This window comes from Sphaerodactylus townsendi, linkage group LG02 (assembly GCF_021028975.2).
Source record: "Sphaerodactylus townsendi isolate TG3544 linkage group LG02, MPM_Stown_v2.3, whole genome shotgun sequence".
Taxonomy (NCBI): Eukaryota; Metazoa; Chordata; class Lepidosauria; order Squamata; family Sphaerodactylidae; genus Sphaerodactylus; species Sphaerodactylus townsendi.
The window spans coordinates 125,397,501-125,416,257 of NC_059426.1; the positions used below are offsets into that span (position 1 = coordinate 125,397,501).

At 41.0% G+C, this 18,757-nt stretch overlaps 1 protein-coding gene across 4 annotated transcripts; it reads left to right on the forward strand.

Annotated features, from left to right (window-relative positions):
- The first annotated feature begins 10 nt into the window (after nucleotides 1–10).
- On the forward strand, nucleotides 11–17,925 carry OIP5 (Opa interacting protein 5). 4 transcript variants are annotated; one of them, XR_007243493.1, is made up of 6 exons: nucleotides 11–384; nucleotides 6,018–6,084; nucleotides 7,240–7,359; nucleotides 12,281–12,362; nucleotides 13,240–13,320; nucleotides 14,037–14,132. XR_007243493.1 is itself a non-coding variant. In XM_048484190.1 (5 exons), exons 1-5 carry the CDS (start codon nucleotides 111–113, stop codon nucleotides 13,261–13,263), a joined length of 567 nt encoding a protein of 188 aa, XP_048340147.1. In that variant the 5' UTR covers nucleotides 11–110; the 3' UTR covers nucleotides 13,264–14,132. The 4 variants fall into 4 exon arrangements, 3 of the variants coding, with proteins under 3 accessions (XP_048340147.1, XP_048340148.1, XP_048340146.1); XM_048484190.1 differs by having other exon boundaries at nucleotides 13,240–14,132; XM_048484191.1 differs by having other exon boundaries at nucleotides 13–384; nucleotides 12,984–14,132.
- The last annotated feature ends 832 nt before the right edge of the window (nucleotides 17,926–18,757 follow it).

Sequence of the window (18,757 nt, forward strand, 5' to 3'; positions counted from 1 at the left end):
TGGATTACTGTCCAATCAAAGGGGGTTCCGCCCACCAGAGAGACTCAAGAAATGCTCCAATAGGCACTACGCGAGGTGAGAGTTGGGTTTGAATTTCTGGCGGACGCAAGATGGCGGTGCGCAGGCAGCTGCAGCAGTTCTTTCAGCAGCCCCGAGTCGGGGGCGCCATCATGGTGGAGCGGTCGAGGCCTGAGACGCGGAGGTGGCGCCAACAGCTGGAGAGAGTGGCGGCGCTGGAAGACTCCAGCGGCGGCGACCTAAAAAAGCGGAGTCATCGGCTGGAGGAATGGATGCTGTTCCAGTGTCAGCGCTGCCATACTGTCCTGGGAGACTCGCTCAGTCTGTGTGCCCAGGAGGAGAATCTCGGACTTCTCGCTTGTTTCAGTGAGTTGGCCAGACTTTGACCGGCACGGAACGAAAAAGATGATGCCTCTTTTTACATTATTCGGCCGATTAAATTTCCATGTGTTCAAAACTCAAGTGTGGCTATTGCGCACAACTCTTCATCCGATGAAGTCAGTAGTGCCGTTGATCCAGGGCACAATTGTGGTCATCCACTTCTGTGTATTGTTTTACTGAAGCCGTGAAAACATGTAAATAAGCAAATTAAGTCTAGCTGCCCCATACAACAATAAGCATCCCTACCTAGCGGGCTGTTGAACAGACAGAGATGACCTGTAACGAGGTGCAATTAAAGATAATAACGTTTTATAGGTGAGAAGCTCCGATGTTGAAAGCTAAGTGATTATGGGGGGTGGCTATGACTACAGAGAATGGAGGAGGAAAAAGAAGGAAGTGGAGAGACACAACTGTGCTTTTCCCAACACTTTACTGAAGAGAGTAAGGCCACAGGGGGCCTAAGGTGTCTTGGCTGACCTGTGTCAAAGAAACAGTTGGGAAAAGGAAATTGGGGTGAAATGGACAGAAGTCAGGCAATGTTCTCAGTCTCAATAAAAATCGGAGTGTGAACTCTTTATAGTTCTATCAAAAGTCCCACCCCCTGCAAAAAAACCCCAACCCTTCCTTTTCCTCTTTCCTTACACTTTAAGGGCATTTGCAGGATATTTCCCCAAATTGCCCCACTTCCTGGATATCTCTGAATATTTGCTCAGTCCTGTAATTTGTGAGTGCACAGCTCTTCTGTTCCTCGAAAAAGACCAGTCCTAGAATCCACTTGAGCCTCCTGTCATTTCAGCAACCCTAAATAAAAATAATTAATTGTTGTTAATGATGAAAATGTAGATTTTGCATGAAGAAAATCTCTGGTGCAGTCCTGAATTTTCAGTTGAAAAGGTTCTTCAGAGAGCTGCTGCCTGTTACAGTAGGCTTTTCTGAGCTAGGCATAAGGCAATTTTGTATGAGTATAGAGGGCAACTTTCTCTTTTCTCTCTTTGTTATGTTTTCATGAGCATGCACATCATTTGATCATGGTTTCTTTGATGACTAACAGCTGAATGTGTGAAGAGTGTGTGACACAACATTGCAAGTGATATGGTCTCAAAAATCTCTGCACACCAGGTGCAGCACATAAGCTATTGCTTGGTGTTAATGAGATTATGTGGCAAACATGCATGGATTTGTCTCTTCTTCTACCATTGTTCTTGGCTGCTGACTCTGAGCTGCTTTATTGGACTATTTCTTTATTTAGAATCTTCCTTTGTCGCTGAAGTTCATGTTAGATTGCAAAATTTAGCAATAATGGGAATGGTATAAGACTATAGCAAACATTGTAATAAGAATTACAAAATAAGAAAGCATTGAAATAAAAAAGTGCATATGACAAAGAAATGCAAAAAATATTTCTAAAATTCGGAAACAATGCAGTAAAAACAAGAAATGAATACAGTGAAGCAGGAGTCTCCAATATTGTGCCTGTGGGCATTATGGCACCCTATAACACTTTTCCTGGTGCCTGCCAAGTGTTAGCAGAAAGTAGATGGGTCCAGGTGGAGGTTGACCTAGCTGGGCTTCTGATGAGTCACTGGAGATTTAATTGGCTGTGTATTGTCGAAGGCTTTCACGGCCGGAATCACTTGGTGCTGTGTGGTTTCCGGGCTGTATGGCCGTGTTCTAGCAGCATTCTCTCCTGACGTTTCGCCTGCATCTGTGGCTGGCATCTTCAGAGGATCTGATGTTGGAAAAGCAAGTGGAGTATATATCTGTCCAGGGTGTGTGGGGAGTGTCCAGGGTGGGTGGGGAAACCTTGTCTGTGAGTAACAAAGGCGGCAACCAGGTCAATAGTTGAGGGCATCTGAATAGAAGTATGAGTAACAATGAAGACTATAGCCTGGGAGTAACCCTGTAGATAGTAAGGTCACTGGTGGGAGCATCTGAATAGAAGAATCCTGGCCTTTGTTTCTTTTGTCTATGGTCATCCTGTGTTTGTGTGGAGCTGGTTTGACACAGTCTTGACCCTAGTATTTTTCAACACTGGCAGCCAAGTTCTGTTCATTTTCAGAGTTTCTTCCTTCCTGTTAAAATTGTCCATGTGCTTATGGATTTCAATTGCTTCTCTGTGTAGTCTGACGTAGTGGCTTTCAGAGTGGTCCAGAATTTCTGTTTTTTCAAATAATATTCTATGTCCAGGTTGGTTTATCATGTGTTCTGCTATTGCTGATTTTTCTGGCTGAAATAGTCTGCAGTGCCTTTCGTGTTCTTTGATACGTGTCTGTGCGCTGCGTTTGGTGGTTCCTATGTAGACTTGTCCACAGCTGCATGGTACGCGATAGACTCCTGCAGTAGCTAGAGGATCCCTCTTATCCTTTGCTGAACGTAGCATCTGTTGAATTTTCTTAGTGGGTCTGTAGATTGTTTGTAGGTTGTGCTTCTTCATCAGTTTTCCTATGCGATCCGTGGTTCCCTTGATGTATGGTAAGAACACCTTCCCTCTAGAAGGCTCTTTATCTTTGTTCATGTGGCTTGTTCTTGGTCTTGCAGCCCTTCTGATTTCTGTATTAGAGTAACCATTAGCCTGTAGAGCCCTGTTTAGGTGATTCAATTCATCTAGTAGGAGGTGAGGTTCACAGATTCTGTTTGCGCGATGTACCAAGGTTCTTATGGTGCTCCTTTTTTGCCCTGGATGGTGATTGGAGTTTTTGTGTAGATATCTGTCTGTGTGAGTAGGTTTTCTGTATACTGTGTGTCCCAATTGCTGGTTTGGTTTGCGGATGACTAAAACATCTAAAAATGGTAGTTTTCCTTCATTTTCTTTCTCCATAGTAAATTGGATGTTTGGGTGGATCTTGTTGATATGGTCCAGGAACTTGTTTAGTTCTTCTTCTCTGTGGCTCCAAATGGTGAATGTGTCATCCACATAACGGAACCATATGGTGGGCTTTTTTGGTGCTGTTTTCAGGGCTTGCTTCTCAAAATGTTCCATATAAAAATTAGCTATTACAGGGCTAAGAGGGCTACCCATGGCTACCCCATCTTTCTGTTCATAGTATTCATTATCCCACTGGAAGTAGCTGGTAGTGAGACAATGTTGAAACAGGCCTGTGATGTCTTTTGGGAATTTCTGGTTAATGAGTGTCATGGTGTCTGCTATGGGGACCTTGGTGAATAGGGACACCACATCAAAACTGATCAGTTTGTCATTGGGGTTGAGTTTGAGTTTGCTGATTTTTTCAATGACGTGAGTTGAGTCCTTAATGTAATGTGTAGTAAGTCCAATATGGATTTGCAGTTGTGTGGCCAGAAACTTTGCCAAATCATATGTAGGAGATCCAATTGCACTCACAATAGGTCTGAGTGGAGTGGATTCCTTGTGGATTTTTGGGAGTCCATAGAGTCTAGGAGGGTGAGCTTCAGATTTGCAGAGACGTTTGCGAATGATTGGATCAATTGAGGAGTTTTTAATCAAGGTGTTGATTTTCCTGGTGATTTTGTTGGTTGGGTCTTGTTTTAACTTTTTGTATGTTGTGGGGTCCAAAAGTTGTCTGATTTTTTCTTTGTATTGGTCTGTTTCCATGATAACCGTGGCATTACCTTTATCTGCTGGTAGAATGATGATTTCTGAATCAGAATTGAGATCTTTGATGGCTTTTCTTTCTTTCCTTGTTATGTTACTGGAGGGAAGTTTTGCCTTTCTCAGAATCCTTGCTGTTTCCCCTGTTTTTGATGTGAATGCTGCTAGAACACGGCCATACAGCCCGGAAACCACACAGCACCCAATTGGCTGTGTGTTTAAGCAGCAGCTGGACAAATACTTGTCATGGATGCTCTCTAGGAGAGGGTGATCCTGCATTGAGCAAGGGGTTAGACTAGATGCCCTGTATCACCCCTTCTAGTTCTATGATTAAAATAATGTTATTTCAGTGACAACTGCTACCACTGTATTGGTTTAATTCTCACATATATAATCATTTCATAAATGCATCCTTAAAAACCATGGCATTATATTACAGCCTTTTTATTAAAACGCCCTCAGGAGCAATTATATTTTTATGTATTCTCATTCTCCTCAGGCAAGTTGCTCCATTCAGTGAGAGCCACAAGAAAATGATTGGGTATGAGCAACTGCTGATCTTTACCATTTGCAGGATAGCATCATCACAAAACTTAAATCAGATGAATGCATCTGTGCACTGACATGATCATCTTCCTTTGTTGAAAATGGGAGTTGAGAGGATCAACTGGAATGGAAAGGTTATGGAATTGTAACGTGATTACCTTATTTACTCACCTTTCATTTTGGTACATGATTATGGCTCTATGCTCATGTTTGGATAGAAATAATTAGATGCAAGAGATATGGAAAGAGAAATCCAATTTCCTCCTTTGTTTTGTCTCCAATACCCCCAGCCCACACACAAACCTTATTTTCTTACCCCACCCTGCCATCTTCTGTTCTACTTCCCTGGGTTCTCATTCTCCAAGATGAGTTGGAAAGTAAAATTATTTTGAGATCTTTATTTTATGTTATTAGATTTATCAACTGCCATTTCCCAAACAGAGTAAGGCTCAGGGTGGCTGACAACATAAAAATATAACAATCTGTTAAATAGGCTACACAATTTAAAACCGCATCACAAAGTTTCCATCACTGCTCCAAAACCAAGCCAAAGAAGCAAAAAGTCAGAATATATAAAGGTAAATAAAATGGGGATAGGGAACCCAGGAGTGATATAACTGTTTCTGCCACAACCGTAAGCCTAGCACAGGGGTAGGGAACCTGCGGCTCTCCAGGATGTTTTGGGATCCACAGCCTCTATCAATTTCACCACGCATGGCCATGCCACATACTGGCCATGGCCAATTGGCCATGATGACAAACTGGGTTGATGGAATTGTAGTTCCTGAACATCTGGAGAGCCGCAGGTTCCCTACCCCTGGCCTAGCAGAACACCTCCATCTTCCAGGCCCTATGGAATTGAGTCAGATCACATAGGCCGGGCCAAGGAAGCTCTGGCTCTGATTGAGGACAGCCAGACACTTCTAGGGCCAGGGACCACCTGATCCTAGTTTTATACTTTTCAAGTTTTGGCAGTAGATATTTCTGAATATGTCAATTTTACTAAGCCATGTATACCACCTGAACATTTTGACAGAAAGGCAGAAGAAAAGGAAACAGAAGAAAGTGCGTGTTGCAGCAATTCTAGCAGTGGGTATTGCTTCTTTAATTGAATGCTGAAAATAGTTTTCAATGAAGTGTGCAAGGGCTGCAACAGCTACCTGGGTATATCATCTCTGTCTGTACTAGAATGCCATATTCGCAGTTACCACCAACGAAGTGAGTTGCATTTACTTCAGTCCCTAACATGAAGACTGCACCTAAAGGAACCTTGCATCTTACCTGTTCTTCTGGCAATGGCTGTTTCAAGGTGGGAATTACCTGTCAACCATAAGCTGTAGTGGGCAAGCATCTGGCCACTTTCCTGAAACATGGGACAGGTGTCATATTGGGGGACATTGCCTGGAAGAGCCAGAAGAAGCATGTGGCTCCCAAGCTACTGAGTATTACTTCTGTCTTACATAAAACAAAACCTTGTAACTTTCAGGTGTTCTTGTCATTTCAGAGGTCACAAGTGATGTTGTTGTGGAAGATTCTGTGATGCTCTGCATTGAAGGAGACCTCATGGGATGGTAGGCATTGGGGGTGGGGAGAGATTTCTGTATATTGGCAATGACACTTTCCAACTTTCCAAGTGGGAGTGAAAGCCAGCCAACTTTGTCCATTTTGAAACTTTGGACATGACTTAATAGAAGATAGCTCTCAGTGAAATGCCTTGCTAAGTAAATGTGTCTACTTCTAAATGATCTTTTGACTAAGGAATTGTGTTTATAGACACACAAACTGGGAACAGAGTCTACATTCTGATTCTACCTTCAAAGTCTTTTATACAATGCCTGAAAATGATGGCTATTTCTGTGTATTGTTGAAGACTTTAATGGCTGGAATCAACACACTATTGTGAGTTTTCTGGGCTGTGTGGCCGTAGTTTGGCAATTTTTGCTCCTAACATTTCACCTTCAAAGGCATGTCATAGTGAGATGGTGAAACAACACTTCTCACCATGACATGCCTTTGAAGATGCAAACCATAGATTCTGGTGAAATATTAGTGAAAACTACCAGACCATGGCCACACAGCCTGGAAAATCTACAACAGTGAGAGGATCACTGTTTCTTTGTTCATAAATGCTGTTGTAAGCAGGATAAATGGAAAATTTTGATAGAGTTTTAGTTGACTGTATCACTGTAACTAACTCCATTAGTAGTAATGATTTTTTCTAGGTATATAGATACATACATGTCAAATTAAGTAGTTCTTAAAGTGAAAAATTAATGAGAGTTTAATTTATAAACTAATGTAGCATCTCTTTGAGCGTTTCATTTGAAGGTTCATATTTTGTGGTCCAGAACTCATACTGACTACTTGTAGCTAGTGGCTTGGATCTCACCAAAAAATGTTGGGGATGGGAGAATTCCATCAGTGAACTGTAAAACTTGCTTACCTTCCACTACAGCCCCCTGAAATCCATCTAGGGGAAGGGGGACCCCCTGGAACAGCATGAGAATGGAGTTCGAGGTATGTAGTAATGGGGACAGATTGGAAAAAAATTGCTTCCTGTACTGTCAGCAGAAGTCTTCCCTGAGATCTGGTTCACTATCTCAAAAATCCCCCAGCTGAACTGTTCCCTTTAAGTGATCACAAAGTGTTTCAAATCCTGATATATTGTGCAAAGCAAATTATTAAATAAAATTTTAACTGATTTTACCCTCTGCCTTTTCTTCTAGCACCTACAACATGTTGAATTGTCAGTCATGCCATCTTGACATTGGTATCAAGCTGCTGTGTTCAACAACTTTGGCGTCTCTGCGAGGCTTCTTCTGCCTTTTCAAGGACAGTGTGGTATGGTTAGTACCTTCTAATGAACACCGAATTGCTCAAGACACAAAATGCATGAGGATAAACCTCAGTGAAAGTCTGCAAATCATCCTGTATATGTTTATTTGCTGAAAGACAATATTTTATAAAAGGGAACATAAATGTTTAAGGGAAAAGTTTTGGAAAGTTCACAAACCTTGTTCTTCTGGCTGATGGTGTCTGTATGTATGAATGATCTCTTGGTAGTTATACCAGAAACAATGTTCCAGTGGCAGCAGCATCAAGCTGTTCTGAAGCTGGCTGAGTTTACAAAGCAAATGGAAGTGTAGAAGACATATACTAAATTAGTTTCAAGTGGGTAACTGCATTAGTCTGCAGTAGTAGAACAAAATTTGAATTCAGAACTACCTTGTATGTGTAAAGTACCAAGTCACAGCCAACTTATGGCAACCCCATAGGTTTTCAAGGCAAGAGACTAACAGAGGTGGCTTGCCATTGCCTTCATTGACATAGTAACCCTGCTATCTCCGTCCAGTTACTAACCAGAGCGGATCCTGCTTAGCTTCTGAGATCAGACAAGATCTGGTTAGCCTGGGCCATTCAGGTCAAGACACAGTACTGCTTTTTGAGGCAAAAAAGTGTCCAAGGTATAAGCTTTTGTGATTTGAAGTTTACTTTGGTACAAAAGAGAATGAAAATAAATTGGTCATATCAGGGATGTCAAAATTCAGCCCCTTGAGATAGCTAATCAGGCAGGCCTGTGAGCCAGCTGAGGCAAACCACCCCACCCACCCACCCCTTGGCACTCCTGATCTGACTTGACGAACCTCTTGCGGGCTTGCCAGTCTAGGCAGCACTCCACTCCCAATCTGGGCTGGCAAGCCTGCTATGGGATCATCCACTATAGCAGGCACCTCTCCCTGCTGTCGCACCCCCCCCCCAATGTTGACCACCTCCCTCAGTGCTTTTCTGGACTGGCAAGGCTGCTGTGAGCTTGCCAGCTGAGACAGCTACCCATTCCCAATGCCGACTACTCTGCCCCCACCCCCCACAGTGCTGCAAACTTAACAGCCAAGATAGCCATTCCCCTCCTTCCCCCCTGTCCCAATCGGCTGGCGAGTGTGCTGAGGGCTCACCCTCTCCCAGCCTGACCAAGACTATTTCTTGTCATATCTGGTCCTCATAACAAATGTGTTTGGCACCCCTGTTTTATATCCTGGTCTTCAAGCAGGAGGTGTTTTACAAAGAAGTGACAGTTGGATGCAGAGGTACCATACAAAAATGAATCCATTTCATTAGAGCAAGGAGATAGGTATGGAGGTGAGAAATAGAGAAAATTAGAAAAAGAAGATAAGAATCCAGTGTTTCTGTTTGGCACTGGGTCGGGGGATGAAAACATTGACCAGAACTTGTTAACAAATGCTGGTTCGGCAATCTTGTGTCATAATCTCCTTTTGAGATTCTGGGTAGGAGAACTGCCACTCATAGGTTAGCAGTGAGATGTTTTGGAAGATTCTGAGTATTGCAAGTTGCGACTCTTAACATCAGATTTATGTGTGTGTATTCTTTTGCCTAGGAACTGTAACAAGAAGAAAGGCATTATTGACTTTCGACGGCATATATGAGCAAATGAATGAACCTGAGATAATATGGCAGGTGTGGTTAGGTTTAGTGATTGCAGTGTTACAGTGCACATGGGACAAAATTGCTATCTTGGTTCATTACAGGTCCTGTTCCCAGAGTCTGTGTCCAGACAAGTCGTGCATTATTGTAAGAAAGATAGGAAGTTATTTAAGGTTAGAGGGATGTTTTTGAGCAAGAAGAAGTCTGCTACATGGAGCGACAGAAGAATAGCTTGTGGTTCATTAATGATGGGCTGGACTGGTTAGAGTAGTGAGCCTTACGTGACCACCAGTGGTGTTCTGTTGGTTTTGTTTGCATGCGCATCTCCTTCCTCTAATCAAGTGGCTTACATTTTGTGTTGTGCCTCTGCATTCTAGTTCCAACTGGCCTTTCTTCGTAACACATCTTCTACCTTCTGAGCTGGGTAGCAGAGCAGATGAAGCTTCAGTCTCCTTTGTATCTGACCAAGTGAGCTTTGACTTATGCAGGTTTATACCCTGGAAAATGTTATTGGTCTTTAAAGTGCGACTGATTTTAAATTTTGTTCTGCATCAAATTAATGTTATCCACTACATCAAATATTATTTATTTTATTGAAAACATTTGTTAGCTGTCTTTCTACCTAATGCAAACTTGGCAGGTTACATTGTGAACAGCAATAAAACACATAGAACCTACTGATTTAAAATCCATAAGGTAAAACTGAAACTAATGAAATGCCACCATGAATAAAACCATATTTTATTTATTTTTGCAGCTCTGGGCAGCTTCCAACATGAAATAACAACAGTAAAATCAAAGTAAATACCAGTATAACTATAAGAGCACATGCAAACGATGTTGAAAACATTACCAATTAAGACAGGGATAAATTTCTATGACATACTAAACATAAATAAAGGAAAGAGAGATGCCTGCTAGACAGAATAGCGTTGCTGCCTCAACTATAGGCCTGGTGGAACTGTTCTGTCTTATATGCCCTGTGAAATTGCACAGGACCTGGGTCTTACCTGACAGAGCATTCCACCAAGCTGGGACCAGGACTGAAGATGCCTTAGCCCTGATCAAGGACAGCTGAATAACTTTTGGGCTAGGGATCACCAGTGAGGAGTTGCTAACTGAGTGCAATGATCTTTAGGGAACCTAACTGGAGAGATTGTCCTGCAGATACAATGCCCCCAGACTGTTTATGGCTTTGAAAGTAAACACCAAAACTTGAACCTGATTCAGTATTGCACCTGAAGCCAATGCAGCTGGCAGAATACTGGTTGGATATGTGCCTGCCATGGGGTCTCAGTAAGGACCCACATTGCTGCATTTTGCACCAACTGGAGTTTCCAAAGCAGGCCTAAGGGCATCCCTTCATAGAATGAGTTTCAGTAGTCCAGCCTAGAGGAGACCGTTGCATGGATCACTGTGGCAAGGTCGGGTTGATAATTAGGGTACCAATAGTCTCATCTGGCTGAAGTGGCAAAAAACCAGGTGGGCAACATTTGTGAACTGAACCTTCATAGATAAGGAGGCATCAAGGATCATACATATACTCTTGATGGTTGGCATAGACGTTAGTTGCACACCCTCAAGAGTTGGAAGTTGATCACCTCAGACTAAGCCTTCCCAGCCTCAGGCCACCCATCTTTGATGGATTCAGCTGGCTTCTTTTCAGCCATTTCACAGTGGCCTCCAAGCAGCTGGCCAAAATATCTGGGGCAATATCCAGCCAGCCGTCCATCAACAGATTCAGCTGGATGTCATCAGTGTAATATCCCAGCCCAATGCTCCAGATCAACTTGGGAAGAGGGCTCACATAGATGTCGAATAATATTGGAGAGAGTATTGCCCCTTGCAGGACCCTACACACCAGTGAATGGTGCATTGAAACCCTCTCTCCTACTACTACCCTCTGCCCCTAAGGAGATCACAGCCACTTTAAGGCTGTCCTGTGTATTCCAGAATCAGCGAGGCAAAAGGTCAGAAGATCATGACTGACCAAGTTGAACACTGTTGTCAAATCAAGCAATAACAGAAGCACCATCCCACCTTGGTCCAGTTGCCTCCAGTGGTCATCTGTGAGGGTGACCAAAGTCGTCTCCATCTTAAGGCCAGCACGGAAGCCAGATTGAAAATGGTCCAGCTGCCTCCTAAAGGATGAGAGTAAAGGGGCCAGGAACACCTCTCTGGGGAGGTTGTTGCATAAAACAAAAAGAGGAAAATCACCGCACTCCTGGCCACAAACACAACACTATAGCAAGAGCAGTACAATGTAATCAGGAATAAAGTGGAAAGAAAAACATAGATAGTGCAAATTCTGCTTATGAGTTCCTATACAATATACTCAACAGCAACAATATATCCAATTCAAGAAAAATCAATGGAAAACCACTTGCCACTGTTACAAATGGTGCTGTACTGTATTAGTCTGGTAGAGTTCCTAGAGCACACCTTCAAACAGCTTCCGTGCACATATGTTCTCCAGAGGTGACTCTCCAGTACAATAGGAAATATTAAAGCCGTCAGTAGATTCAGATTTAAGTAATCAAAGTTCAGAATTCCAAAACCTGCTCCGCAGTAAAAACTGATGTTTTCAAGATCTTTAGTGGAAAACTGTAGACATATCACTGCCTCAAGTACAATAGGGAACCGATGACTTGTGGAAGACACCCCCACACTCTTCTGTTTAACCAGGCTCAACAGCCATCAGATATCAAAAAACACAAAGCAGAACTTTGTGCCTTCATGAGAACACTTCTCAGTTGAAGCAGATTCACGCTTAGCTGTGAAATATGTGTTAATGGATAGCCTGCTACTGTTCTGTTCAGCTAAAGGTGCTGCATTGTGGTGCAAGGGCATCTCACTAGCAGAAAAGCCTCTTGCAGTGGTGGGACAGACCATGCAGGTGTGGAACTTTCTACCCTTAGCTGAGTAGGGTGGTAGGATACAACCCATTGAGTAATAATTACTGTGAATATGTAAATCAGTACTAAAACTGGCTGTGGCACAAGTGATCTTTGTACACACAGTTTTAGGTTGCTTAGGGAAAGGAGCAAATATTAAGCCATTAGAGCTATAAAGATGTGGATGAAGTACATAACATCTGTAGTTGTTAGTGAATTACAGCAATCATCTTTGCCAGTTTGAATATTTAGAACTTCCTACTGCTGAAGGAAGAGCAAAAAATGAGGGAACTAAATACAGTAGTCTGAAATATGCAATATAAATTAATTAATTCACTGGCTTTGAAAAGTTTGTATTCTAACATCCTAATGTTTACATGTATTCATATAACAGTTGATGAAATAGTACTAAAATGTTAATGTTGTTTTTCAGTTACATGTTAAAAAATAAAACCACAGTCAAAGCGTCAAAGATTACCTTTCCTACAGTGAGCCTAAAGAACAGTGTCCAAAAGGTAATTTTTTGAACTTGTACCTTGTTTATATAAGATATGAACAGACAGCAACTAAATACAGAAATGTTCATCGTTCAAAACCCATTAGATACCCTGTAACTTCTGCAACACAGAGCCGTATTGAATTTTGTCAGGATAACAGCTGTCTTTGTTTTCTTTTTGGCTGCTCTGCAATTAACTGGCTCTTCAGGGCCAAAAGGAATAGTCAAGAGAAGTTTGTGATGTTGATGGGATGCACAAAAATATAGCACTTTTTTCCTCTTAGTGAAGGGCAAAAGCAAATTAATGTGCCATGCAGGCTTTTGAGGCAGCTTTTCTTATGCAGTGAACTTGTTTTGACCTTACCTGTGCAGGGCAGGAGTTGCAACTTGGTCCTTCCCTGTACCATTCCTATAACTGTAGCATTCATGGGAGCATAGGAGGGCAAGTGCTGCTGCTTCCTGAGTTGCAGGAGGGGTTCTACTGGTGTTGGAAACAGATGTGGCCTTCCACATGTTCTCTGAAGCACCAGGGTATTCTTTAACAACAGGGCACTTTGCTTTCCTACCACCCATTGGAGGCAGTCATAAATTGCAGTCTCTGTCAGTAGGTGCTATCCTCCTCTTTCAGTTTATCTTTCAGTAATTGAGGACTATCAGAAGAGCCCTCCTGCACTTCAAGGACTAGTCCATTAAAAAAAAATTATGCATAAGGATAGACCCCGTCACAACAAAAACAAGTTTAAGAAAGGAACTGCATTGATTCCTCCAGTGAAGTGGGTTTTCTGGAAAAAATTTAATTGGAAAAAAAGTCTGATTTCCTAAGTGTAGCTTCATCCCATTAATTTAAATTTGTTCACTAAAAATATAATGTACATGTTAATTTTGTGTCCCTACAGCAACAGATGGTTGTACTGAAATAGTTGATGAGGAGTCATAAAAGCGTGGTTCAGATGCTATGTTCAAGGCACTAAAAAAAGGTTGATATACTGATTTTAGCACAGCCAAAGAACTGTACATATGGTTGTTCATTATCTACATAAACAATTTAACTCTTCTACAGAGGTTAATGTGGAACCTCATTTTCATTGTTACCCTCCATAGTATCACCTGCAATTCTTATTAGGTTCATATGAAATTGGTTACAATATCACCGACATCCTGGTTTTGATTTGATCTGCACAACCAACCAGGTAATCAGAGAACTTGATTTTTTAGAAGTTGGGTTAAGCAGGGTCAACCCAGCAAGTATTTGGATGGGAAACCTGCAAGGAATACCAGGGTTGTGATGCAGAGCCAGATAATAGCAAACCACCTCTGAACATCTCTTGCCTTGAAAACACCATCGGGGTTGCCATAAGTAAAAAAAAATCTGTTAAGTGGTGGTACTTTTATAAAACAAAGGATCTTTAAATATTTCCACAGAAAAACACTGGAAAATGTTCCAACCCAAATCTTTAGATTCCTTTTTCATTTGTACATTGGTCATAGCAATACTTGTTCTGTATAAACTGTCTTTGAAGGTTGCATATTTTGTTTTACTAGTGGAATGCGTAAAACATAAGGGGTAATGCCCGACTTTTTTTCTGATATTTTGTTACTGTTCATAGCAACAGGCTGTTTAATTGCTACAAAAATAGCTTGTTATTCTGTGATTCATTTTACCTAAACTCAATGGTTTAAACTTTTTTTTTAGTTAAAAGAAAATCTAGTGCTAGTGCACATGCATATAGAAGCACAACATAAGAAACTGGAAGAACAAAGCCACCAGAAAATTGTACCCAAGAAGCATTGCTACAAACCAAGGCCCTATTCCTTAACACCTGGGCATTGAAAAAAGTTGAACAACTAAGTGGCAGAATTTTTGCAGATGCCAGTTTGAAACTATTGTCACATAGCCACTACTTATTTCTTTTGGAAATACTAGCTGAAGTCTCAGAATGACAAATGTTCTTTTATATAAGATGCAAACAAGTGTCTTCACAGTGTGAATGTGCATTCACAGCATTTAAATGTTAAAATATTGCCTCCGGCCCTATTGTCTGTGTGAAATACAACATGTTTACCTCCCATGCAGCTGTGTGTAAGAGGGGTTTTTTTTTTTGGGGGGGGGGGGGGGGCACATCTCTTTTCCTGAACCCAGACCTTCCCTTTCACTAACTTTTGAAAGCTTTAATTCAACATGAGAAAAATACCTAACTGCTTAGAAGTGAGACGAATACATAAAAGTTTTCAAAAGTCTAAACTAGTCCTCATTAGCTATCCATGAGTGAGTCTAGTTTTTAAGTTTTGAAATCAGTACTGAATCATTAGCACATTTTAATCTCTTACAGTAAATTTTACCATTTAGGTGGAAAACGGGTTGTGTAGGAATGGAATCTTCAGTTGGATTCATAAGTACCGGTACTTGAGAGGCATAGCACTGGGCACTACTGTGGCACATTTTTTGAATGCTGTGGCATTAACAGTATATGTACTGAGCACCAGGCTTAAGTCATACAGGCAAAAAGCAGCTTCTTGAAAGTCTTTTCATTGTCCTGTAACCACCTTGTCCTCTCTGAAATTCGTTCCCAAAGTAAATAACCCCCCAATCTTAGCCAGGTTGTTGAATAAGAATGGTAAGAGATGTGGGAGGTCCAGGTGATATTGAAATGCAGCCAAATAGTGGGAAGCAGAGAAGTCATTCAGAATCTGTTGCTGGAATTTTCTTTTTTTCGCGTACAGTTTGTTAACAGTTTTATGATAAGCATTACCAAGACCTCTAAACTGTAACCTATATAACTAGGGGAAGCCTTCAAAATTATAAATCCCATAATTCATGTCCACTGGCATTTTACTGTTAATGTGTGCAGATTGGGGGGTGGAGGGGTGATGACAAAAATGAGAGACATGAGACCAAACTCAAACCTGATCATTCTGGCTTAATCAAGGGAATATTGATTACCGTACTTAAATTCAATACTGTTGAATACTTATTTAAGTTTCTCAGCTTAGGCCTCTTGTCCCTGCACACTTAAAAAAAACTTCAATGTATCTGTCTGTCTACATCCAATTTTTCTCTCTTAGAAGAAATGACACAATGACATTTTAGTGCATTCTCAGCACATGCTGCTTTATTGCTAAAAATTGTATACAGGTGCAGAGTTTCGAAGTTCATTTTTCAATATTATTGTTTACAGTGTCAAAAGGATAAACTTTACCATCCCTCCTCAAAGATGCATAGATATAAAAGCAAGCTGCCTTTTAGAAAACTTCAGATATATACAGGGATAGGTTTCAGTACTATTACATAACATGTACAATGGAGTACATGTCTGTTGTACAGAGGCAAGTTGAAGTGTACACCCATTACTATCATTAGCCAAAAAGAAAAAACATTGCAGCATTCCTAGCATTTCATTTTCAACTGCTACCCTTTTATCTTTTCTATGCATCTCACATGTATTTTTAAATTCCAGTAGGGTAGCCATGTTAAGTCTGTTGGAGCAAAATACAAAGAACTGGGCATCATAAAGACTCATTCTAAGAGAACCTACCATGAAAGCTCATATTCTACCATAAACCTGTTAGTCTTCAAATTGCCATAAGATTCCTTCATTTTTACCCACCTCCCAAGAAACTTGACAGTAACCAGTTCCTTAGTCTGGAGGAAATTGACTCTGGTTGAACAATGGTTTACAACTACAAAAGGAGAGCTTTGAAAGGCAAATTGTAGTGATGTAACAGACCACAATATATTTTATTTTGCCTTTTAAAACGGAATGGAGCAGCCAAGATTAGGTCAATGCCGCAAGCCTACATTTGTGATTTCTAGTCAAAAATTTGGCAGCTGCAATTTACTGACAATAGCAGTTTAAAAAATATGGCCTCAACAGCATGCTCAAAAAGCATGTGTGTTGGGGGGGGGGGGGGGAATAATCCGCACAAACCTAAACAAAAATCCTACTCTCTCAACTAGGAAAAAAGAGAAATATGAAAAGTTATTAGCTAGTTACGCTTCAGCTGAAGAATTTTAGGGTTTCTTTCATGTAGCACCTTATCTAGAAAATAATTTTTCAAATTAGGCTTTGCTACGAGACTTTTAAAAAATCTGCTCAGTCACAATTTAGAGGATATATATTTGCTACCCATGAAATGCACCTGATTTACAAAACCTAGGGATTCAACATTCATATTTGTAACTGAACAAAACTAGGGAAAAACGGATACAATTCCCTGGCAGATATAAGGGTCCTATCTTAACTAGCATGTGTCAGAACTTAAGCAGCACAAAAACTTCCAATTTTCAGATTAATTTTATATCATTATTGCGGATTTAAAACCAGTTGATTAAGCTGCCCAGGTAGTAAAAGAAACCGGTAAAAAAAATCTGTCCTTAAAACCTGAAGTGTATAGAACGCTTACTAATTTCATCTGTATATTGGGTGCAACAGGCTCTGGACTAAGATTCCTTCTCTTTGCTGACTGAACAACTTACTACTTAGTCCTTTTTGGGTTTTACCAGTGCTGCCCCCCCCCCCCCCCCCCCCCCCCCCCGCCCCCTGGCCACACACACACTCTGAAACTCTGCACCTTTTTATTTGTACAACTGCAGCAGTTAAGAAACCGAACTTACCACCAACCTTGCTCAGGTTATGCCCTGGCTTTATACACACTCAGGGGATCCCTGAACTCAGCAAGAGGTTAATAGGGTTCTAATCTGCTGATAATTTTTTTCCCAATACACAGTTTTGGTGTCATGCTTCTTCCTTTATTTATACACTCTGCCCCCTTTTCTAAAGGGGCAGCATATTTTCTAAAAACAAAATCTGAGAATCAAAGCAGTAAATTCAAGCTATTGGTATATTAGTTCCTATTGCTTCATTATGTATAAATGCATATATCAATTTACTGATAATAACTATAACACTAGACATCTTAATCATGCATAATTAGAATACTAATTCTATAAAAAAAACTGGTTTGTGAGCCTATGTGGTTGTGCCACTATTCACTTTTCTTTGCAAGTTCTCAATTCTAAGGACTCTGAAAGCTGAACTACCTTCTAGTGTGTTCAGCAAACACCTGTTCTGCATGGAGGAACAGATATAAATTGCAACACCATTTGATACTTAAGAAATGCTAAGCTTTGTGAAGCATTATATTGTGCTATGACTTGCAGACATTTTGAGAATTCCACGTAAAACTTATTATCAAGTGCTTCAAACGAAAACCTTCCATTCTACCTATTTTCCTAAAACACAATCAAGTCAATTCCTCTTCCAAACACACATCCTTCTCCCCAGCTTGGTGTTCAGGGAATATTCATTCTAGGGACATCCTCTCATGATCACATATAGCCATTTGCTATGCAGGTTCCAGTCAGAGGAGACCTTTCATCAAAAGGAACTATTCTGTGTCCTGGTGAAAAGACCCTGATGAGCTTTTTTTTCTCTTTTGGGTTGGAGAAAAAGCCTCTGCTGATTTTGAGGAAGGAAGAACTCTGCCTCACTGTAGAAAAAGGACACCTTCTGATTTCCTTTTCCCAGCATATGCATACAGATGTCTATATACTGAAAGACTATGAAAGACACCCACGTATTTTTTTTTAATATTGTGCTTGGATTTCTACTAAATTTTCTGTTTCTATAACAAAAGCTAAGATGATACATCCAAATAAATTCAAAAAAGAAGTCTAGTAAGAAGACTGTCACCATATAAGATCACAGTTGGAGCCAGTGAGAGATTGAGAAACCAACTCACACGGAGAATGGCGCTAATATACTTTCAATGAAATTCCAATCTCCAGTCAAAGGATGATGATCAGACTATCATAATGCAAAGGGGAAAAATCCAAGGCCTACTTTAACATCACAAAAAGAATTTAGAAAAAAAAGGATTTCCAATTACACACTTACAGAAAAACAGTTAAGTGTTACATCTTCGCAACCTTAAAATGCCACAGTTTTACATTGTTTAGGTACAGTGCCCTGAAGAATATTAGGGTCTGTCACTCTTCCACACTTAGGATGCAACATGCTATCTGAAATCACTCTGCTAGACAGCAAAGCATCTCCAAGGAAGGAAGAAATTGTATGCATTCTGAGTAGACTTCTTAGTAGCACCAATAAGCCAAGGCAAGAAACCTTGCAGTCAAGAGGTTCACACATCTGAACTTTGGATACTAACTTTCCATTACAACTGAACAGGGCAGTGGTTGACCTGGAGGTCCTAGACTAGCCTGATCTTGTTACATCTCAGAGGTTAAGCAGGATCAGCCCCGGTTAGTATTTAGATCAGGGGTCTGCAACCTGTGGCTCTCCAGATGTTCATGGACTACAATTCCCATCAGCCCCTGCCAGCAGCATATTGTCGGCATGCTGGCAGGGCCTCAGTGAAATTGTAATCCATGAACATCTGGAGCTCCCAAATTCTGGG